General features: G+C 36.1%; 1 protein-coding gene across 1 annotated transcript in view; it reads right to left on the bottom strand.

Annotated features, from left to right (window-relative positions):
* Window positions 1–25,790, bottom strand: part of SPATA17 (spermatogenesis associated 17) — a 285,944-nt gene that overhangs the window by 57,868 nt on the left and 202,286 nt on the right. The window contains exon 9 of the mRNA XM_004700147.2: window positions 24,037–24,172. Coding sequence (XP_004700204.1) covers window positions 24,037–24,172 — 136 coding nt within the window. The remainder of the gene's footprint in view (window positions 1–24,036; window positions 24,173–25,790) is intronic.

Below are 25,790 nucleotides of genomic sequence, written 5' to 3'. Positions count from 1 at the left end.
ATTATCAAGGGTTCGGGAGGGAGGGGGCAGAGAGAGAAGGGGAAAATGAGGAGCTAATACCAAGGGCTCAAGTAGAAAGAAAATGTTTTGAGAATGATGTTGGCAACAAATGTACAAATGTACTTGACACAATGGATGGATGGATGGATTGTGATAAGAGTTGTATAAGCACCAATCAAATGATTAAAAAAACAAACTATTGTGCAGTGATGGTGGAAACGGCCCCTAGCAGCTCTCCTTTTCTTTCCTCCTCTTCACCTCTCTCTGCCACCTCTCCCACTCCACTTCAGACTTCTCGGCTGTCAGTCTTACATCCAGTGATTGTTTTCGGTTTCTGTTCCCTTTCCAACTACCCAAGGGGCCCAGAACCCCAGCAATGCCTTTCACTGCCTTCTATTTGGGGGGTAGATGGAAGGGACTAAAATTGTATGGGGGAGATAGGCACATCAATAAAGAGGAAACCACCAAGCTGAAAAAAAAACAAAAAACCTATTAATTTAAAATGTTAACAGTATTGCTGAAAAAGGAGCACTTTCTTGAATTAAACTGAAGAGCTATTTTGCATTCTACCTTTTAAGCTAAAGTTCACACATAAAAAATTACAATAAAGAAGATCAACAAGATATTTCCATAGAGAATGCGATCTTCCTCTATTGTTATCTTTGTTGTTGTTAGGTTCTGTTAAGTGGGTTCTGACTCATAGCAGCCCCTATGTACAACTGAATGAAACACTGCCCATCCTTACAACTGTGTTTGTGCACACTGCTGCAGGACCTGTCAGTCTGTCTCACAGAAGACCTTCTGCTGACCTTCTCTATCGAACATGATGTTCCTGTCCAGAGACTGGTTTTCCTGAGAACATGTCCAAAGTACGTGAGATCGAGTATTCCCATCCTCATTTCTAAGGAGTATCCTAGCTGTACTTCTTTCAACAGATTTTTATTTCTGATAGTCCATTGTTCTTTCAATATTCTTCACCAATACCAGTATTGAAATGCACCCATTTTCCTCATGTCTTCTTTATTATCCAGCTGACACATGTACAGGAGTTGGTTAAAAATAGCATGGCTTGTGCCAGGCACACCTTAATACTCAGTGTGACATCTTTGCTCTTTAACCCTTTAAAGAGGTCTTGTGCAAGAGATTTGACGAACATAATTTTTTACTACAGCTCCATTAGAGTTGATTCTGGATCCATGTAAAATGAAATCTTTGACAACTATAATTTCTATGTTTATCACATTTATTAGACTAGTTGTGAGAATTTTAGTTTTCTTTGCCATCAGCTGCAATCCATACTGATGGTTGCAGGCTTCTGATTTTCAAGTCCTTAAGTCTTTCTACCTTTTATCAAGCAATATTGTGTCATTTGCACATCGCAGATTCCTCTAATTCTGAAGCTATGTTCTTCTTCAATTGTCCAGCTTCTTAAATTATTTGCTCAGGTTGCATATTAAGTATGTGAAAGGATATGCCACTGATACACGTATTTTTTTATTATTTAAATGTGTGCAGTATTCCTTGTTTTGTTGAACAAAGGAAGGCCTGTTGGTCTCTGCACAATTAATCATGCTATAATTCCTGTTCTTCTCAATGCTACCCACTGTTTGTTATGATACACACAGCGGAAGGTCTTTGAATGGTCAATAAAACACGAGTAAACATCTTTATGGTGTTCTCTGTTTTCAGTCAAGATCCTTCTGACATCAGCAATGATGTCTGCTTCTGAACCCACCTTGATTTTCTGGCTGTTCCCTATTGTACTGCTGCAGCCATATTTTAATTACCCACAAGAAAGCTTTATTTGCATAAATATTAATGATTTTGTTCAATAATTTTCACACCCTGTGAGATTGCTTTCAATTCCAGTATTCTTTCAGTTCCGGAAGTGTTGGTGTTTGCTGATGCCTACAGGACCACTCATCACATTTCACTTTCATCACGTGCAACCTCTTGGAAGGGTTGAATGGTGACCAATTATTTTGTGTTCTACAATTGTGTGATTTCCTTCCATCTTCTTTTGAGATTTCCTGTATAGTTTAATGTTTTATTCATAGACTACTTCAATATTGCAACTCAAGGCTTAAATATTTCTTTTATTCCTAATTTCTTTCAGCTTGAGAGATACTGAAGGTGCTCCCCCTTTTCCGCTGTCTTCTTCCATTTTAACATGAATTTATATATGAGCGATTGATGGCTTCCACAATCAACTCCTTACCTTGGTTGGACTTCTCCATCATTTTCCCCACAGATGTAGTGAATTTGCCTGTGATCCAAAAGGTTGGCAGTCGGAAACTACCCATAGTTCTGCAGGAGAAAGATGGTGCATTCTTTTCCCATTAACAGTTACAGTCTCAGAAACCCACAGGGCAGTTCTATCCATGCTATAGGGTCGCTATGAGTCAGTATTGACTCGATGGCAGTGAGTATGTTGTTAAAGAAAGATATTTGTAATGAAGAAGTTGTGGGTCTTGCAAAATTCTATCATGCTTTCTTCAACTTCATTTCTATGACCAAGGACATATTTTCCAGTTACCAATCTTTCCTGTTAGTTTCCATCTTCCTCATTCCAATTGTCAGTAATTAGTAATCCACCTTGAATACAAGTTTGATCAATATCAGACTGCAGAAACTAGTAGAATTTGTAAATTTTGTCATCTTTGGCATTTATGATCAATGCACAAATTTAAATAATAGTTGCAGTAACTGGACTTCCTTGTAAGCATATAGATATTATCTTGCTGCAGACAGCATTGTACTTCAAGATCGACTTTGGGATGTTCTCTCTGAGGATAAATGCAACATCATTCATCTTGATATATGGCCATCAAACGCTCACAGCAGTCCATTTCTGTTCAATAAAGCCTAGGGAATATATCTTTATGACTTTCACTTCATTTTTTGAGACTTACTTTTCATATATTCACAATTCATGCATTTAATATTCTGATTATTGATAGATGTTTGTAGTTGTTTCTTCTCATTCTGACTCAGGCCCCATCGGCAAAGGAAGGTCCTGTATGTTTCCCTCTCGAGGTCATTAAGGAGGAGGCAGCTCTTCCCTTGTCATGTTTTGAATGCCTTCCCACCTCAGAGGTTCATCTTCTGGCACAGTATTTAACAATCATTTCTTGTTGTTCTTAAGGTTTCATTGACTAATCATAATTGATGGCTTAACCCTTTTTCCTGTTTTCTGTCTGGAAGTCTGATAAAATCTGTTCACCAGGGGATGGCCTGGTGCTATTTGAAATACCAGTGACATACCTTCCATTGCCCCGACAGCACACAAGCCACCACGATACTACAAACTGTCTGATGGTGTTCTTTGTGTACAGAAACACATTTTCACGTACAGTTCAAAATGACAGATACCTTTCAGATACAGATACAGTTCAAAATTCAGGTACCTCCCCATTCTTTTCAATGCCATGACACTTTTCCTGTCTTGGTGTGGGTGTGGACATAGGTATTTATGGTTGCAAAGAAAAATAGGCATAGAGGTAAGGAAAGATAAATCTTGAGTATATGAAATATAGCTAATGTGTTGACAGTATAATTATTATGTTTTAAATAGCTAACTTTTTACTACATATCTAAATAGTAAAAATAAGTCACTCCCTATGAAACCATGACATACAATAATGATGAAAATTGTGTATTCATCAAACATTCAAATACCTTTATCTATTGGAAAGATAGGTAATATTTGAAAATCTTGCTTTGCTTTGGAATAGTAGACTTTACTGAGGCAGTGTTATAAGCTATATTGTTGCCTATCATGGAGGGGGGGGCAGTCTTCAATGTTAACCTTATTTTTATGTTAGCATATCCCCAAGAACCAATTGTTAAAGCTGTCATTGATTATTTTAATGCTACTAAATCATAACTGTATATTTTTGTAGTCGCTATATTCTAGGATGATATTCTTTATAGAATAGAAAATACTTAACACTTGATACCTGAAAATCTTTCAATCTAACAAATTCATGCAACCTCAGGTCTCTTTTTATTGTCAACATTTATGATTTTCTCAGTAATATTTCAGCACTTAAGAAGAGGCAAGTGTGTTGCCAACATATCTTATTCTGTCGTTCTTTTCTTGGTACATGTTATAATCTTTGTTGCACATTGAATGTTAGGTAACACATGCTATGATTATGAACGCTTACTTTAAAAATTGAGTGTACATTGGCATGTACTATTTCAGATTTCCTCAACAATGCTATTAGAACTAGAAAAGATGTTAGTTGCAGATTAGATTGCTTCCATCCTTTGGATAATATTTATGTGCATCAAATGCCATGCCTACAATGAAAGATGTTTCCTCATGTTAATTAAAACCATATACAGTATCTCAAAAACACATACAGAGACAAAGTAAGAAAAACTTTCAAATAGAAATAGTTTCAAATTCTTTTTTTAGAAAACACACTAGTTCCATGAAAATGCTACCATCTTTTTAATGGTTTAGCAATATGAATTCATTTTATTGAATAAGTTGGCAAATACAATGGAAGTAATTTCTCAAAGTATTGACATAAATGGCATAACAGTGAAGGGAAGAGGGCTATAATAAATGCTTGTTTATATAATAAATATTTTCTCATGATTGATAAATTTCATTCTAATATATATTATATTAAGTTTGTGATCTACAAAAATATTTGAACATATAAGCTTTCAGTCATCTAGTTTCAAGTAATTAGATACATAGCCCTCTACCCTTCACTGTTATGCCATTTATGTCAATACTTTGAGAAAGTACTTCCATTTTATTCCTCCCACAAAGCAGCGAGTGGAGTTGTACTACTCATCTTGCAATTAACAGGCCAACGCACAACCCACTGCAACAGGACTCCTTGATGTTGAAAGAGAAAGAAAATTAGCATCTCTCCCTAGTTCGGGGCAGTGACTAAATGTATGAAAGGAATGTGGGAAGAGATTCGATGTCAGAGAGAAGATACAGATTGTATTGAGCATATTGAGGTGAGCTGTCGCTGGAATAAGCGAAGAAAACAGTTGAGTAATGCAGTAATATTTTTCCTTTCTCGCTGTTTATAGGCAAGTTCCCTGACTAAATGAAGAAAGCAGGGAAAGCAAGACCTAATACAACAGACAAATGACAATGCACAGTTAGTTAGACAGCCTAATAGGTACTGTCTTAATTTTTCCTTAGAATCCATTTATTCTTCAAAGCCCTGGATCATCATCAAGGGACCACATTTTCCAACTGAGAAATTACAGAAGAGGAAAATTAGGTTTTATTAAATTTTCCAATAGTTATGAGCAAATCTTTTGCAAACAGCTCTTGGAAAAGCTCTAATATGAAAGTAATGTCAACATGAGTATTCTTGCAAGACTCATTTTATTCTTTTATAATAGTTTAACATTATCCTTAAATCCAGTGGCTGTCCAGAGTATCCTGATCATTTTTAGTCATTGAATGACTGAAGTTGGGTAAACTTTTAATACAATAGCATATATAAAAATTCCCTAATAGTTTAACTGTAGTGGCCACCTGAAAAAAAGTAAAGCACATGTTATTTCAGCACAATTACCTGTCATTTGTCTGACAGAATTTACAAACTACAGCATTCTTTGCATTACGGCTTTCAGCATTTTCCCAATAACTCATTTTTTGATAACGCAGGGAAAACATTTTTAAGAGAAAAGCTACTGGATTTAGGCAGGATTTGGAAAAATCAGTTTGCCAGGTCCATTGAAATGAATTAAATTTGGTCAAATTTTTACAGTGAAATCCTTTCTCCACGTGCAGTCTCAAGCAGGACACGGAGCATGTGACAGACATGAACAGAGTGGTTCTGTCTGAGTTGTAAACAGAATCGTCTGAAGATGCTGTGTATTCCTTGGCGTATGTAGTAACAAGGGATAGAGAGTAATAATGAAAAGCAAAATTAAGAGGAATAATTTATTTGTCCTTCATTTTATGGCCTTTGTCACTAGTCCCTCTGTGTCTGTTCTGTATTCCATCAACTTTCGTATGCGCCAAAATGTTTTGAGATATATTTTGTATCCTGATATAAAATAAAATGACACGTATAAAGTTATGAAATATTATCTATAAATTAAAACCTAATTTGATAGTTAGCTTTTAAATCTTTACATTTGAAGTAACAGAAGTTATAGGTGTGGTAAATGTAAACCTCAATATTTAATTTTATAACACTAGAACATGAATCATATAGGACAAAAGATGACTTTATGTGAATAAAAGGTACATGAATCTTTTATCCATTTAGACTTAGTCAATTTATTAACATAATTTTATTATTACTTTATAAATGACACATTCTAAAGTTAATGTATGAAAATATGCTAATAATGGATGCATTTCAGTGATAAATTTTAAGATACAAAGAGCATGAAGATTTAGGAGATCGTTATAACATAGAACACCCACTGCCATCAATGGCTCTATAGGACAGAGTAGAACTGTCCCTTTGCGTTTCTGAGACTTCAAACCGTCACTGAAGCAGACAGCCTCATCTTTCTCCTAAGGAGCAACTTGTGAGTCGGAACTGTTGAACTTGCAGGTAGTAACTCTATGCATAACATCAGCAGTGCACCGAGTCATTATACCTTAAGTAATCGAAATACATTAATAGAATATAAAAATTAAAAGCACCATGAATATTAGACAAAATGTATGCGTGCTTATCATATGTAGGAATCCTTCTAAGTGAAATGTCTCAACTTTTCGCTGATGGAAAACATGAAGTCCAAAACATCACAAACCAAACCCACTTGTAAAGCCCATTCCAACTCGCATGGCCATTCTGTAGGTTTCAGAAGTGATCGCTCTTTCAGGAGCAGATAGGCTCCGCTGTCTCCTCAGAGCAGCTGGTGGGTTTGCTGTGAACAGTTCTAGGAGGACGCCGTAACTAAAATCCATGCAGTGGAAACAACATGTTGAAAATGATGCAGTTACTAAAAGGTCAATTAGGAACTTGAACTAAAGGAATGTGACCTCATGGCTATGCCTTCATGCCCCATGTTCCCTGTGCAATGATTTCAATCTGAGTTATGAAACTAAGTGCCTGGTTGAGAAGGTGAATTCATATTTTTTTCTAGTGAGTGAAATTTCATATCAAGAAATTAAAATTCCATATATATTGAACTTCACAGTGAATTGACAAGGCCATGAAATACTAATTCCCTTTGCTGTTATTTAAAATCATTCTGGTTGTATTAGCCAGTGGAATTAACTAAACTGCTGAACTATAGTATAAATATGGGAAATAAGAAGATAAGATTATCCTGATTTACGGATTATTATCTACCTGGAAACCCAGCTAAAAAGAATAGACCTACTGAGAGAGTTCAAGAAGCTGTATAGCAGCAAAACACACAGGCACAGGAAAAATAACTCATGAAAAAACAAGATCCAGATAGAAAATAGAAAGAGAAGAAACTTTTTTAAAGCAATAAAATATGAAAGTCTTAGGAGAAATATAATAGCAAATGTGTAAAATCTACATGAAGAAAATATTTTAAAGAAAACATCATTAACAGCAAGTTAATACTAATTAAAACTGGAATTTCACACCAGTCTGACAAAAAATAAATAAAAATAATAAGTAAACAATAACACATGCTGGCAAGAAAGCAAATCATTTGGAGATGGCTATCATTATGGAATAAGTTTAAAGAACAAATGCTACAATCCAAAATATTTATATTTTATATTTGGATCGAGATATAAAAAACAAAAATAACATTCACATCAATGCAGTTTGTTAAAGTAAAATGGCTGCAGACACACATTCTTCAAGTAGAATGGATAAATTGCTACAAATTCTTATATAGAATATTTTATCAATCCAAACACACTGCCATTGAGTGAGTTACAACTCAAAGCAACCCCACAGGACAGGGTATAACTACCCTCACTCAGCAGAGATTCTCCTCTTTCTCCTGTGTAACAGCTGGTCGGTTTGACATGCTGATCTACTGTGTCACCAGAGGTCTCTGTAGAATACTTTATACCAGTGAAAAAGAATGAAATACAGCTAAACATAATGAAAGAGTTGTATAGAAAGTTGTGAAGTTGAACAAAGATAGATCAGTATATGGGGGTATTTACATATTCATATAAATAAGTGTATATAAATTACACAAAATAGCAGAACCAATGATTCCTTAGGAATACAAACATTTGAAATATTAGAGAAAAATCAAAGAAAAGAGAAAAATCAAAGAAATTATGAATAAATTCAGGATAGAGGATACCTCTAATCAGAAGAAAGGACAGAATCATAAAGAATTCCTCACAAAACTTTTAATAAAATTTTATAAATACTCTATAGGAATGGTGGAAAGTTTGTTGAACATTTTTATAAATTACATTTTGATGTTCTGTATCTGCTTAATACTAGAGATAATTTTTTAAGTATACAATAGCAACCCCCTAAACATGCTACATGAAAGATGTAATCAATTTACATTAATAGAAAGCCTACCAAAACTAAAAATATATACATAAGGTGTTAAGTAATTTATTAAGTAAATGAAGTGAATAATAATAGATTGCTAAAGCATGAGAAAATGACAAGTTAAATGGTATTAAGAAAAATCAGTAGTTATCTTAAAATATAGAAAGTTGAGTCATACTTTATAGGAATAAACTTCAGATCCATTTTTCCCATAAAGGAATCAGAAGAAGTAAGCATATCCTAAGTAAACAACATAAAGAAAATGATCGTATTTTAGCATTTAGTATTTAGCTAAAATTTAATCTTCAGTGATCCCAAATACACAACATTGCCAAGCCCTTGGCAGAAACCATGACAGTCCTTGAAGAAATACACTTTAGAACAGGATTCAAAAAATTCCCGTAGACAAAGTTTCAAAGGACTTAAACTCACTGTATATACTTCTCTATATTATAAATTCTTTATTATTCCAATGGATTATTATTATCTAATAATAAAAATGCCATTTGAAAACTAGCATAATGAACATTCAGCGTTATTGAGATGTGTCTCCTTTTCTGGAAGGGTGTTAAGGCAAAGGCTTATTTGACACATGCTAAAAGTAAGAGTGCAATCAGCATGCAAAAACATCGGAAAAGTGGAAGTCCGATAAAGCAAAATGCTTTGTACAGTTGGAGATAAAAGACCATGCATGCCTGCAGACTGTGACGATGAAGCCTAGTTGATAATCTTTTGACAAATAGCAAGGTGAGGTCATGGCAGAGTAGAAAATTATACCAAAGACAAAGATATTAGACCCAGGTACATTTTAAGTTACGGTTTCTTTTACAACCCTGTACTATAAATTCTGTTGGACCTTCAGGGTGATGAGCTGGTGGTAAAATAGATCAGGTATGTTTTCACACAGTGAAGAATCTCACTTTGCAAACACACCCATCATCTTCACCATCTGAAGGAGTCATCTGTGAGAAAAACAGAAGCACAGGCAAGATGCACTTCCCCCTTATTCCTTTCATTTGCTTGGTACTCTGCATCTTTTAACTTTCTGAAAACATATTTTAAATAATTTCATTGATCTACAACTTTTATGAAATGCACATGACAAAGTAATACTTTCACTCAATGCTTAACTTGGTTATGTTGATTCAATAGTTAAAATATAAAGGAAGTCAAAGTAGACGATGTTAGCTGAGCTATAAGAGCACTAGATACTTACCATGTACATAGTTTATCCATTTCAGCATAATGTTGAGACAATAACACTCTATAACTTGGTAGACTTTAAGTCAGGAATACAAATATCACATAATATGAGGGTATATAGTAATATAGTTCATTATTTTAATGAGTTGGAGGAGAACAATTCTGTAGTATTCTTTTACATGCTGAACAACCGTTTGATAAAATTCAGTACTTATTCCCATGATAAACCTCTTAGTAAAATAGAAAGAAAATAATTTCTTGATATTTCAATATAACATAATATTATAAAATTAGTGCCAAGTGATGACATGAAGTGTATGCTTGTGTCTGTGTGGGTTTGAGAAAAGGTATTATATATCAGATAGCAAATATCATGTTCAATATTCTATCAGAAAAATCAATTATGCCCACTTTTATGATTATTAATTTTTATCATTCTTTTAAGTAATCATTAATGGGACCAAATAAGGTGAAAATGAAGTAAGAATATTCTAGAGTAGAAAACATACCAAAACACCAACGCACTGGCCATCAAGTTGACCCACCTTCATTGTGACAGAGTAGAATTGTCCCATGGGTTTGCAGGCTGCGGTGGACAGAAGGCACTGTCTTCCCTTTCTTCAGTGAAATGCCTGGTGCACTCATCTGCCCACTGTGTGTGGAGCACTGCTCCACCAGGGCTCCTTTTTCATGTGGTAATTTTTGTGTACACATGGTGCACTTTCATGGATTCTAAGGTCAAAGGTATTCTCTTTCAAATGCAAAAATCTTTTTTCTAGTTGTGTTTCTAATCATTTTAAGCCTCTAGATCTTGGAAGCCCTGGCCCTTTGTCAAGGCAGATCAAACATCACCCAGAGGTCACAGGAAGAAAATAAACAATGATAACATACTTGGGGATGATGGCAATAGGTAAGGGAACTTAAACTCCCCATTACTGATGTGAACCTGCTCTCCAAGAGCCACAAAACAGTAAATTGAGGTCTTAAAGCAAGGGGGGAGGGGTCATATTTAGAGTTTAGCTAAAGAGAAGTGCAAATTTTCAACATTTTTTGTAGTTTTGTTTTGTTGTTTTTGTATTCATATTAAGCTATCAGAAGTGATAAATCATTGGGTTTTTCTCTGGGATTGATGAACCTAGAGGGACAGCAAGTTGAATAAAGGTGGGTTTTTTTGGGGGGTACATTAGTGAGGGGGGGTGTAAAAGGGAGTTGATGCCAAGGAATCCAGGAGGTAAAGAATGTTTGGAAACTGATTAGGGTAGCAATTGAACAATTCTGCTTGATGTGATTAAACTATGGAATGATATATGTATTAACTCCTGATTATTAATGAAATTTTTTAATGTATTATATAATTAAAAAGAAGTTTGTGGGAAAATGGAAAAAATAAAATTTTAAAAAGAAGTGCCAAAATAACACGTTGTAAAGCCAGATTGCCTCGTGACTGGCTCTGCAACCTGAGGCTGGCTTTGGTTTCATATTTCCTAGCAGTACAAGCAGGACATACCCGGAAACTGAGGCTAGCCAACCCGGGAGCGACATGGCAGGCCCAACCGCCAATGGGAGGACCACATGGCCAGCGTGGGAACTACACAAAGGACCAGACTGCCAATCTACCTCAAATAAGCCAATCAGCGGACCGACGAGAGGGGCGAGCTGTGAATGTCCCTGTACGTACGTACGTATACTCTGTAAATATATACCTCAGAATTTCCTTTGTTTGGGGCTCTTGTCCAAGATGGTGCTCGTGGTCAAGTACCTGAGGACTTGAGCCCTGGCTTGAGCTTGCATAATAAAGCCTCTTTGTGATTGCAGCCTTGTGTTTGATCTCCTTCCATGAAAAGGGTAATGCTCTTGGTCCCTAACAATGTTCCATTATTTTTATTAGATCAAGAATTTTAATTTGTTATTCTCAAACCCAAACCACTGCCATCAAGTCGATTCTGACTCAACTCAAAGTGGCCTTACAGGACAGGGTAGACCTGCTTCTGTGGGTTTCTGAGGCTCTAAAGTCTTTCAGGGATGGGAAAACCTCATCTTTCTTCAGTGGAGCTGCTGGTGATTTTGAACTGCAGACCTTGCAGTTGGCAGCCCAGCAGACCACCTAGGCCACCGGGGCTCCTGATAGATAAGAATTCAGAGAAGTGTAGGGCATTTTGCTATTTTATAGACTTACAGACTTGTAGAGGAACTTTTCATAAGTTCATAAATTGACTTAAAACTTGCCAAAGAAAAATGTGACAGGCAAGCTTTAAGGTTTCTCGCTGTCAAACGCAGATGCTGACTGCTACCACAGTATACAGCAGCACTTCTAGGGCAAGCCTCTTACCTGAGGTCATGTAAATCTTACACACCTTAGAAAGAAATGTGTAGCATAGTATCTTTAGAGCTCTACAGTTATTAATATTCTGAGGCAGAGATCCCTCGGTATCAAAATAAATTACCATATTTCTTTATAAAAATCTGTTCTATCATGTTTGTTCATCTTCAAATATAATATTTTACAGTCAAATGCAAATTTAGCCCTTGGATTAATTATGATAGTTTAACTTGGCCAGGCCTTATCTTTTCAGAATCATGACCACATCACTGCACGCAATACTTTCGGTCACAAGTTCAAATTAAAATATGAAATTCTTTGAACCCATTTTTAAAACTACCATGAAAACGTCCTCAAAGTATTTTTTAAAATCAATCAGATACAATGCAATGCTTAAAAACAAAGGTAGTGCAAATTTATACAGCTTAACATTGCATACCTAAATGACTTTTGGGTAAATATTACTTAATAAATATACAAGGTAATCATTTGCTTTGTTTCATATTCTTCCTTCAATGTGTGTACCCAAATATACACTTGCCCAAATACATCCATGAAACTCCAACTCACTACCATCAAATCAATTCCCACTCTCAGTGATGCTGCAGGACAGGGTAGAACTGCCCATATGAGTTTCCAAGACTGCACCTTTTTGTGGGAATAGGAAGTCTCACTTCACTCTTCCTCAAATATATCTTTAAATCTATTGATATATTTCTTTATATAAATGTACATTTCCTGAAGCCTACTGACATCAGGAACACTAACATATGGATAATTGCAGGACGGAATCAAAGAACTTCAGTCGCTGATGTGTTGTGAAAGAGAAAGGAACATTTAAACTGAATATTTCATTATCGAGGGCCATCCTCATAAGCAAAATGTTTTTCCCTCAATTACACCTAATTATTTAATTGTGTACATTTACTAATGAAATGAAACAACTCAAAACAAACAACGGTTTTTCAGCAAATGCATAATCATCAATCACCATGTGTGGAAAATTCTTAAAATTATACGAAGCTGGTCTGGTTAAATAGAAAGGCATATTTTATCCCAATCAATGCGTAAAAGTAAAATTATCCATAACTGAGGCATGTTTCTCTGCTGTACAGTTCAGCTGTAATGATCCTCACACACTGCACTTGCACATCAATTATGATCATCATAATCACGGTCGTTAAGCTGAATGTTCATTATTATCAGGATGCTGGTGACAGCAGATTCAATCACCGGGTGCAATGGGCAAGCAGTCACAGTCCCACCCAAGTTTCTGCAGATAGCGATGTGCCACATTAAATCTATGATGTGTTCCACATCCCACTCCATTCCAAAAGCTGTAGACGGTAAAGGTCAACTTTATGTTCTGTGCAATATGCTTAGGTTCTCTAAATTAATTCCTGAGAGCATTGGATATTTTTATGCTTTGTAGCTTATGAAATCTTGTTTAGGACCAAAATGCACACAAAAATACAAAAAGGCGGGCTCCACTGATGTGATTCACCTACATGGCTCCATCAACACGAGCCATCTTCGAAAAGGTTCTTCCTGAATTTTTCAAATAAGGAAAAACATGAACATTAAAATCAGTTGTCTAAAATGCATATGAGTGTACTTTCCAATTCAGATTAAGGCCTTAAACTATCATTTCTGCTTCAGTAAATATGAGCATATGTGAATGTTTTGACAAGTAAAGGGATGTTTTTAGTATACTGAATTTTTTATTGTAATTTAGACCTACCCAAACAGATTAAATTTAGAACACTGACTTTTCTCACTTAATTTCACTTTTATTTTAAATATTGGTATTAACACTGAGTTTAAAAGTAATTACCCAAAGAATTTAAAATGTGACAATTAAATACACTGAGTTAGAATCTAATAATTTAACCTAAAATGTCTCACAAATAAATAAAAGACATATAAGTGTTATTGTTTTACTATTGATTTCTATACTTTGAAGAAAAATAGTGTATATGCTATTGTCATTATTGATTTTCATAATTTCAGGAAAAATATTATTGTATCTCAAATTGCTGATTTGTAGTTTTTTGCAGTGTTCTGTACATAAAGAGCATTAATAAATAAAGCAACTATGACTAATACTTAGTACACTTAAAATGAATGTAATTAGAGAAAGAATATTTATGTATTGAGGCTTGAGTTTCTCTCAACCGACACGCTTTAACTCAATTAAACAACAACAAAACTAACAACAATAACAAAGTAAAACTGTGGAAAAAAACTACAATCAAAAATAAAGCAGCAAACATTAAAAACTAGGACAACTTTAAAATGGGTCAAAAGGGAGATCAAGTGACAAGGTGTCAAATTTTAACCTAACTAACTTTAACGTGCAATCATCCACTTTCCAAAGCTCTCTGCATGATTAGCAAGGTCATTCACATCCCTGGTCTAGGGTCAGAGGGGATTCTCATGTGGTTGAATCCACACTTGTCTTGCCTTTAACAGAAATAATTTTCAGATCACATACTATTCTTCAGACATGATGGAAAAGGTAGAAACAGGAGCCAAATATACGTCACTGGATTATCTCTTGACTTAAATATAATGACTGCATTCACATCCCCTGTGCACTTGCTGCTAAGCACTTCTGAGCCATTGAGTCAATGCTGACTCATACTGACCCTGTAAAAGAGGGTAGAAATGCCTTACATGGTTTCCAAGGATGTAAAGTTTACAACAGCAAACTATGTCTTTCTCCCATGGAATTTTCTGGTTATGTGTCAAGTACTTAACCACTGTGTCACTAAGGATCCTTTGTAGGTGCATTTAAATGTGTATACATAACATAGAGTAAGGCATTCTCCTCCTTCTCCGCTGTTTGAATTTAAAACACAAGTCCCATAACTCTTTAATCCACTGATAATGAATAAGGTGGAGTCTCCAGCTTCCAATATTAAGAAACAAATTCTTCTAAAGGTCAAGAAAAAATACTTTAAAAATCATTTAATTGTCTCACTTGTCCTTTAATATCAAATGGAAATATCAAATTACTCTTAGTTTAACAATCCAATGATTTTATATACAACCTATAAAATGACTAATTCTGTATTGATCATACTCTATTAATCACATAGGAGAGTTGTTTATTTAATACAATTATTTGAAGTTAGTATATATACTTTCTAAAAGCACACAGGGGCACACAAGGACTCCTCCAAAAAATTAACTATTTTCCTTTGCATTAAGTATTCAAAAAACTCTCTATTTTCAGGAGGTTGCTTAATTTAGCTCTGAATATGGAATCTTGGAATATGTCAAAATTCAGAAGCAAAATGAATACATTTTATAAAACCAAGAGGAAGTACTGTATCATTTTGCAGAACAGGTGTTTTGCATAAGGTTGTTTCTTATTTTTAAGGAGCTTACTATAGTAAGTTCTTTATTTAAAAAAAATAATGATTACATTAGGTAGAATGGTGAGAGGGCACCAAAGCAAAATTGGCTTTTCAAATGCAAATTGTGTAAGTCACATGATGCATGATCAAATTAGGTCAATACATAATTTAAAATTTCTATTTAGCAATATTCTTTTTCTTCAAGATCATTTTATTGGAGGCTCTTGCAGTTCTTACAACAATCAATTCTACACATATACTTTCTATTTGAGCCCTTGGTATCAGCTCCTCTTTTTCCCTCCCTTCCCATGTCCCACCCTCGTGACCCCTGGATAAATTATAAATTATTATTATTTTCATATCTTACACCAACCACTGACTCCCTTCACTCACATTTATGTTGTTTGTCCCACTCAGGGCTGGGTGGTTGGGGGAGTTATGTATCGATCATTGGAATCAGTTTCTCCTGCCTCCCCTGCTTCCCCCACCACCTTCCCTGACCATCCTGGTATTGCTACTCCCATTTCTATTCCTGAAGGGTTTATCTGAGCTGGATTCTGAATGTTGTAAGCTCTTATATGTATCAGTATATATGCTCTGGTATAGCTAGAACTGAAAGGCAATACTGGGGTCATAATAGTGGGGGGTGAGGAAGCCTCAAAGAACCTGAGGAATATTGTGTTTCATTGGTGCTATACTGCATGCACCCTGGTTAACTCACCCCTTCCTTGTGACCCTTTTGTGAGGGGATGTCCTATTGTCTACAAATGGGTTTGGGTCTCTGATCCAACCCCCATCATTCTCATCAATATGGGTTTTTGTTTGTTTGGTGTCTTCCGATGCCTCTTACCTGATCCCGTTGACACCTCAATGATTGCACAAGCTGGTGTGATTCTTCCATGTGGGCTTGTTCCATCTCTGCTAGATGGTCACTTAGTTAACTTCAAGATTGTAAGACTCCCAGATACTGTATTTTTTGATAGCCAAGCACCATCAGCTTTCTTCACCACATTTTCTTATGTACCCATTTTTGTCTTTAGTGATCTTGTCAAGAAGGCGAGCATCACAGAATGCTAGGTTGATAGAACAAAGTGTTCTTGCATAGTGGGAGAGCTTGGCAGAGGCTCAAAGTCCTTCCACTTCCTCAGTGTATTGCCATATAAATATATGAACATAGGCCAATACTTCTATTTTTATGAAGTAATATATTTATATATGTACATACCTATGTTTACACCTCTATCTATAGCTTTATTTCCTAGATCATTCCTCTGTTTCTTTTTACCTTCCTCCTGCCTCATCATCATGCTCACCCTTCTTCTGCCTCTTAGTAATTCCTCTCAGTGAGATTGCTGTTGCTCCAACACCACCAGGATCTACATCCTGATCATTGCTGATTTTAATTCACTAGTTGTTCTCCTATCTATGGCATTGTTTTATCACTAATCCCTTTCCCAGCCTCCTAATCCCCACAAGTCCCTCTGGAACCATTGGTCCTGATGCTTTCTCCATGGGCTTGCTCCCCATGCCTATCCTATATAGGTAGACAAAACAACAAGGATGGAGACAAAACAAAAAGAAAACAAAAGATTGAATAAAAAGAGGAAAAAAAGCTAGCAAAAAATGAAAAAGCATACATAATTCCATGTCTGTCTGCTGACCTTTATGACTTTCTCCCCACTGGTCCTGGGCGGTTCCAGGAACTGCCCTCCTAGTCTGCAGTCTATCTTGGGAGCTCCTCAGGGGCTTTGTGGCTTTGCTCACATTGCTAATCTGTTTTGTTCCTTTCTTGGTTGGCCCACTCTGGTGGGAAGGTGGGGTGTCAGGGGGACTCATTCCCTGCCATGTGTTCCCAGTATTGTCCTCTGTCACAGGATGCTCCAGCAAGGGGACATCATCTCTCAGGCCGTTGTCGACCCTACAGTCCTCTCTGTGGCTTAGCAGCTCCGTGCAAGTCCTCAGGGCTTGGTGTGCCAGTTTAGGGTCTAATCCCTACTCTCTCTTTTTCCTTCTTGGCTTGTTCCCGTGTGAAGCCCATATTCTTAATGGTAGCATCATTAGATATGCCAATTGGTTCTAAAAGTGAAAAAGACCGAACTACCCACTGTATATATACAACAGGCTTCAAAAGATTCTATGGAAATTTCCATTATCTTTTCATTCCATTTTTCCACAAAATTTTAAAATCCCCTCAAATTCGTTTTGTCAAGAATTACTGTTGAGTATTTAAGGATGCTATCTTCTAAAAGGTAGTTTCATAACTAAAACAAACAAACAAAATTTCTGAAATGTTTCCTGAAAACATTTTCTGAAACGTTACTCTCCATCACAAGTTACTTCTTGGCAGTCCCATGTTAATTACAATGCTCCTTTAAATTTTATTTTGTCCCTTAGAGTTTGGTACAAAAAGGCCATGTTGTTCTTCAGGGCATGAGTGTTTTCTTCCTCTAGGACAGCGGTTCTCAACCTTCCTAATGCCACGGCCCTTTAATACAGTTCCTCATGTTGCGGCGACCCCCCAACCATAAAATTATTTTTATTGCTACTTCATAGCTGTAATTTTGCTACTGTTATGAATCAGGAGACCCCTGTGAAAGGGACGCTCAACCCGCAAAGGGGTTGCGACCCACAGGTTGAGAACGGCTGCTCTAGGACAATGAAAATATGGCTATAACTTGTGCATGTTTTTCATCCTGGCCATGAACAAGCTATGATTCCTACACCACATCCTACCACAGTCATGATTCCCTCTATTTCAGAGATACACGCACTCTTCTTTTCTTAGATTGTTTCCTTTTGTTCTTATTTCTAAAATATGACCTATGTATATGCTTTTTAGTAAGATGCCTTCATTCCATTCTGGAAAGAGATGGTGTGTAAATAAATAAATAAGTTAAGTTTTCACTAACAGACTATTAACAGGATTAATAGGCCTAGAAGAAGATCAAACTCAACGTCCCTAAATCCAGTCCAGAAAGTCATTATTTCTTCATTTTTTGTGCAAACTATACTATAACCAAGTGAATGTTTTGTTACACAAAAGGTGACACACAGTAAGCATGCTTCTCTTTCACCACCTTCAGTATAAGACTCACAACTCTCCTATCAGTTTGTCATACTGAATGTTCTGTGAAGCTGAAAGCTACACCACTAGTATTTAAAAAATACTTTCAGGTTACCTATGGTGAACAGGTGTCAGTGAAGCTTCCAGACTAAGAGAGACCTAAGGAGGGCCTGGCAATCTCCCTCTGAAAGACTTGGCCAATGAAAACTTATGAACAGGAAGGGGAAATGGCCTGGTACATTGTCAGGAAATGAGACCTCAAAGTTGGAAAGCCCTTAAAATACCACTGAGCCCATTCAAAGCTGACTCAACCTTGATGATGTGGAAAGAATAAAACTTTGAACACCTTCACATACTTATGTGGGAAAACCTAAAATAATAGAATTAACTTCAAACTCCATTAATAATCAAAATGTGCAATGTATGTAGTACGACTATGGAAAAACTGAATTCTGCCAAAAATGAAATAGAACACATAGAGATCAATTTCTTAGGCAATACTGAGCCAAAATGGATTAGTATTAGTCATTCTGAAAGATAATCATATTGCCAACTATGTTGGGTAGGTTAGGCTAAGTTCTCAAGAGAAGCAAAACTAGAATGTGTTTGGATATTGAAAGAGACTTATATCAAGAAAGGGTTCATACTGTGGTAGATGTGGATAAGTTCAGCCTGGGGTAGATGTTAGCAAGAGGCTTCTCCTGACTCATGTGGCTACAGGGGCTGGTGAACAGGAAGAAAGCTGAAGCAGGAAGATCACAGGCTGGTTGGTGCAAAACTGAATGAATCCAAGGTCAGTCATCCAATGATGGCTCCTGAGATCAGCAAGTAAAAGGTCAGTCATCCAATGATGGCTCCTGAGATCAGCAAGTAAAATAAAAGGAAGTTGTTGAACCAGATGCAGGATCCAGATCCAGCAAAAAAAAAAAAGTGAGCTAGCTTCCACAGAATGTCCATCTGTAATGAGAGTGGGCCACAGTCCCAATGAAACTTGCAGAAATTGTCCCAAGGATGTAACTAGAAAAGGCTGTGACACTCTACCCTATTCTTCCCACATGATACTGGAGCATATGACAGAAGAGTCCCGGCCCAGCTAAACTGACGCAAAACCTAACTATTACATTATGAATAACAAAGTGAAGATGAATGGGCTCATATTTGTCGTTAAAGAGAACCTTTCCAAATATATTCTGAAAAACAATATTGCTGCCAGCAATAGGGTAAATCCATATGCCCATGAGTTTATGAACCAACCACTAATGATAAAAATTAGAAATTGAAGAGTTATACCAAAATCTGCATCTGAAATTGGTCAAATCCATAATTAAGATGCATTTATAATTACTGATCATTGAAATTCAGAAGTTGGAAACAAATAAGAATGATGAGTAGTTGAAAAATACCACCATGGTGAGAGAAATTAAATAGGGGATTACATGAAAGATTAGTGACTTATTAATTTCAAATATCTTTTTCAACATAATAAATAGTGTCCTGTTGGTATAGCAGATTTTGACTTGGGCTGATAACCATAAGGTCAGCAGTTCAAAACCACCAGCCATTTTGCAACAGGAAGATAAAGATCTCTGCTCCAATAAAGATGTAAAGCCTCGAAAAGAAAAAAAAAACACAGGGGCAATTCTTACAGGCTCGTTATGAGTCATAAATAGTGACTATACACGTGGAATTCACCAAGTGGACTCAAATGGAAGGATCAAATTGGCTAAACCTATAGAGACAGTGGAGAAGCTAAATATCATCAATCAGAACAAGACCAAGGGTTGACTATATATTACACTATCAATGACAAACATCCAAGTTCTAGCACAGCAGTTCTCAACCTGTGGGTTGTGTTCCCTTTGGGGGTCGAATGACCCTTTCACAGGGGCCACCTGATTCATAATAGTAGCAAAATGTCAGTTATGAAGTAGCAACAAAAATGATTTTATGCTTTGTGTGTGTGTGGGGGGGTCACCACAGCATGAGGGTCGCAGCATTAGGAATGTTGAGAACCACTGTTCTAGTAGAAGCTGAAGAAAATGAAACTAGTTTACAAGAGCCAAAATGCAGCCTTGAGTACCTGCCACCAGAATTTAGAAACAATCTCAAGAACACATTTGACACTATGAACATCAGTGACCAAAGACCAGAACCCTTGTGGATGCCTTCAAGTCACAGAGACAAAGAATGCACAAGATCGTTAAAAAGACAAGACAGGAAGAAAAGTCCAAAGTGAATGCCAGAAGAGAATCTCATCTTGAACTTGCTCTTAAACATGGGGAAGCTGAAGTGAGTGAAAGGAATGATGAACTAAAGCTAAACATTTCAAAAGGTGGCTCAAGAAGATAACGTATTATAATGAAATGTGCAAAGACCTGGAGTTAGAAAGGAAAGGGAATACACACTTGGCATTTCTGAAGTTAAACACATTGAAGAAAATATTCAAGTCTCAAGATGCAATATTGAAGGATTATCTGCACAAGATAATGAACAACACCAAAGCAAATCAAACTCACCATCACCATGTCAATGTGACCCTATAGGACAGAGTAGAAGTGACCCTGTGAGTTTCTGAAATTGTAACTCTTTGTGGGAGTAGAAAGCCCAGAATTACTCCCTCAGACTTTGTGGCTGGTTGTCCAACTAGGAACTAAGGAACAACACAAGAAACATGAAATAAAGATGTTAGGAATTCACAGAGTTACTATACTAAAAAAGATTACTCAAGAACACATCAATTCAGGAGGTAGAAGATGACCAAGCTCCATTGGTATTAAGGAAGAAGGACAAGCTGTGCTGAATACATCAATGAAAATCAAGTCTCCAGAAATTGACAATATATAAACTAATGCAGCTCTGGAAGTTCTCACTAGTCTGTGCCCCTCAAAATTGGAAGGCAGTCACTAAAGAAAAGTGCCTAAACAGAATGCCAAAAAAATTGAATAATATCATAATATCACATGCAAGAAAGATTTTGCTGAAGACAATTTTAAAACAGTTACACTAGAACATCAATAAAGAATTGCCAGATATTCAAGCCAGATTTAGAAGAGGATGTGGAAGAAGAGATAACATTTCTGATGTCAGATTAATCTTGGTTGAAAGCAAAAATTACCAGAGAGTTATTTACCTGTGTTTGATTGACCATGCAAAGGCATTCAGTTATGCATCATAATAAACTATGGATGACATAGTGGATAATAAAATTCCAGAAAATTAATTGTGGAAATGGAACATAGAACAAGAGGCAGAAAAGGGGAATGTTGTATAATTTAAGTTTTGTAAATGTGTATGCTTTCACCATACTTATTCAATATGGTTGTTGAGCAAATAATGAGAAGCTAAATTATATCATGAAGAATGTGGAACCATTATTGGAGCAAGTCTCATTAAACAGCTGCAATATCAATTGATAGAACCTTGTTTGTAAAAATAGAAGAAGACTTGAAGCTCTTGCTAATAAAGGTAAAAACTGCAGGTTTCATTATGAATTATACCTTAATGTAGTGACAGCAAAAATCCTCACAACAATAAACATCATTATGATAAATGGAGAAAATATTGATATTGTCAAGGATTTCGTTTCTCCAGGATTCAAAATCAAAGTCTATAGAAACAATACTCAAGACATTAAATGATGTATTGTTTAAGCAAGTCTGCTTCAAATGACATCTTCAAAGTGTTAAAAAGCAAAGTTGTCAATGTTATGCCTAACCCAAGGCATGCATTTTCAGTTACTTCATATGCATGCAAAAATTGGACAAAGAGTAAAGAAGGCCAAAGAAGAATTGATGTCTTTGAATTATTGTGTTGACAAAGAATATGACATCTCCTTTGAATTGCCAGAAGAATGAATGGATCTGTGTTTGGAAGAAGTATAGCCAGGAGACTCCTTAGAAGTGCAGGTGAAAAGATTGTATCGCACAGGCTTTACACATGTGAACAGGAGGTAAATACCCCATACAGAAGGTTTTAATATTTGGAAACCAGAGGGTAAACAAAAAAGTGGAAGGCAAAATGATTTGATGCAGTGGCTGCAACCGTGGGCTCACACAGAGCAATCACTGTCAGGAAGCTGAGCGACTGAGCAATTCTGTGGAACACAGAGCCACTGCGAGTCAGACCCCACTCAGAGGAACCTAACAAGAAGGATAAGACATCTTGGTATTTTCCTTTTTTAGGAGATGGTATGTGAGAACAAAGATTACTATGGAATAAGATTTTGAAATATTCATTTACTTTATTTTCTATATCACAATTTGTGACTAATAATTTATAATCCTTATTGAATCTTTAATAAAGGCAAGGAGTATTTATGTATACTGTTTTATTAATCCTTGCAATTTGAAAGTGCTACTCTAAGTCAAAAAATAAGTAAAGTATGCTCAAAATATAAAACGCTATATATATATATATGATCATAATGTTTAAATTTGGGGAAATAGGTTGGTTTTTTTAATTACACTAATTTTTTTTGTAAAATAAGGCATCTTAAGAATGATTGTATTAAAAAAAGAATGATTGTATTTATTATCCACCTATAAATACAACATAAATATTAATGTGTAGTTATATACCATTACATATGTTATGCATTGGTGCATTTGTAACAACTATGTTATGCATATGTGTTCTATCTCGTACACATATGTTAACTAAAAAGCCTTGGTAGGATACAGTTAAGCACTCAGCTACTAGTTAAAAGGTTGCAGATTTAAAGCCCCCCTACCCCACCCCAGCAGCTTTATGGGAAAATGACCTGCCGATATGGCATAAAGACTACCAACTAGAAAACCCCATGGGGTAGTTCTACTCTAGCACATGGGGTCTCTTTACATTGAAATTCACTAAACAGCACCTAACAGGTATCACATATAAACATATAAAAGAGATTGTTACATGTAACATACAAATATAAGTATAAATATAGCATATATGCATCTTACATAATAAATAAAAATATAACATACATATATTAATATGTCTACATGACACACCTGAAAAGGAGCTTTGGAGGCTTAGTGGATTATTCATTAGGATGGTAACCACAAGGTCAGCAGCTTAAAACCACCAGCCACTCCATAGCAGAAAAATGAGGCTCCCTGCACTGATAAAGAATTATAGCCTTGGAAATCCAAAAGGGCACATCTGCTCTGTCCCTGCAAATCTCGATGAGTCAGAGGTGACTCAACAGCAATGAGAAATGTTTGACACATATACACGCACACATATATCACACAAATATGTACAATACCCACGTGCTCGCTAAGCATTGTGTTATCTATGTACATCACACATACATATACAAAGAAAGAGAAAGCAAACACTGATCTCCACGCCTAGGAGATCTTCACTCCATTTTGTGGCCACAGAATAAGCCTTGGCTTGTCAATAATCCATGCATTTGATCATAGGTTGTCTGAGCCATAAAGTATAACAACACAACATTGAAGAAAAAAATGACTAATCAAAATAAATCTTCTGTCAGCATAGACAAGGAGCACATCTTTATATAAAAAAATTATAAATAATTTTGTAAGCATGAAGATGTTATATATAATGAGAATAGTTATATTTGCTACCTATTTTAGCATCATAAAAGGAGAGCCATTGTTAAATACTGCATTATCTCACCTTGGCATTGACCCACTTCTTAGGATTCTCCTCGCGGAAGTGTTGATGTCGATAGGAATCCGCATCATACTTGCATGGTGAGTACACTGATGGTGTGTACTTCTCATTTTTATGGTAGGAAGAAAATGGCAAAAACCTGAAAGATAAAATCATTAGGTCAGATTACTAATTGGATTTCTGAAGACATCTGACTTTTAAAAAATCAGGTTTGGAGAAGTAATGTAGAATAGTGAAAATAAAACATGGATTGCAATCAGAATACTCAAATTCCACTTTAACCTCTACCACTTACTACTTCTGTCACTGAACTTCTATGAATATTCATTTCCAATTCTGCAAATGGAGATACTAAAACCTTCTTCACAAAAGTGTTGGTAGGCCCAACTATTTTGTAAATGTAAATTCAAAAACCAAATCCATTGTCCTGGAGTCAAATCTGACTCACAGTAACCCTATAAGACCGAGGACAACTACCTCCTAGTTTCCAAGGCCAAATATCTTCATGAACCTAGACAGCCATATCGTCCTCCTGGAGATTGGCTGGTGGGTTCCCGCCAGCAAACTTTCAGTTGGCATCAGAGCACTTAACCCCCAAACCAGCAGGGCTCCTTTTTGTAAATACAGGCCGTGTCAAATATTACATTTATTAATTAATGATGGTAAACAATTCAGTCTTCATATGTGAGTAAAGATATTCTTAACATTAAAATGGTATCTCCAAAACGACAAGGACAGTCAATGCAGACAATGCTCAGTGATTTTGGTTAAATCTTAAGTCTTCAGAAAAATGGATGCATTGTTGGTAAATATGAATAAGGGACTTTCAAATAGACCAGAACTGTACATCTCACCTTGCCCTGGCTGTCTGTGTTACCTCATACAACATACTTGACCTCTTTGAGACTCTACGTGTATTTGCATATAACGTTGTGGGAAGAATCCTGGTTACACCGTGGTTAAGCACTCAGCTGCTTCCCTAAATGTCACCAGTTGAACCTACTTGCTAATAGGAGTAAGCAACTTAACCTAAGTAAAGCACTTACTGTGGAGTCTTGAAAAGAGCAAGTAGCCAATAAATAACCGAATGCTAATAGTAGAAATAAAAGTAATAGCAGCTACTACTTTTAAATTGCTGTGGCTATTTTCATTGTTATTATTTTAATATTTTAAATGTCACATAAACTCTCACAGAACAGCGGAGATGATGATATGCTTCTTGTGTAATCTGCTGAAATTGTCAAACCCTTCTCCCAAACATACTGAAATAAGAGTAAATGCCCAAATCAAAACCACTGCTGTCAAGTCAATTCCTATTCACAGTGACCCTAAGTAAGTCTTACAAGACAGCCTCACCTTTCCTTTCTCTTGTGCAATGGCTAATGGGTTTGAACTAGCAACCTTGTCATTATCAGTCTAATGTCTAACCCACAATGCCACCAGGTTTCCTTGAAATAAGAGTATAACAACGTTATTAATCCCTAAGAAGAAAGAGGTGAAAGGAAAGAGAGAGCAAAGAAAATTTCCGCAGACGAAAGAGCCATAAGAGAGTAAAGAGAACCAAAATTTGAGAGGTGCCCACCAGAAATAAACTGATTTGTCCTGCAGAATTATGGGAAAGCTCAGGACTGAAGTCACCAATGAACTGTACAAAATTAGGGCGAGAAATAAAGCTGAAAGAAAAAGACTGAATTACACCCCCCAGCCTTTCTCCCAGTACATGTGCCCATGTTATTGTTGTTATTGACAGTGATGGT

The sequence above is a fragment of the Echinops telfairi genome, unplaced genomic scaffold, assembly GCF_000313985.2.
Source record: "Echinops telfairi isolate 266 unplaced genomic scaffold, ASM31398v2 ScPeMD7_7424;HRSCAF=8462, whole genome shotgun sequence".
NCBI lineage: Eukaryota > Metazoa > Chordata > Mammalia > Afrosoricida > Tenrecidae > Echinops > Echinops telfairi.
The sequence above is the reverse complement of the archived record's forward strand: the minus strand, read 5'-3'. Positions and strand labels throughout refer to the sequence as shown.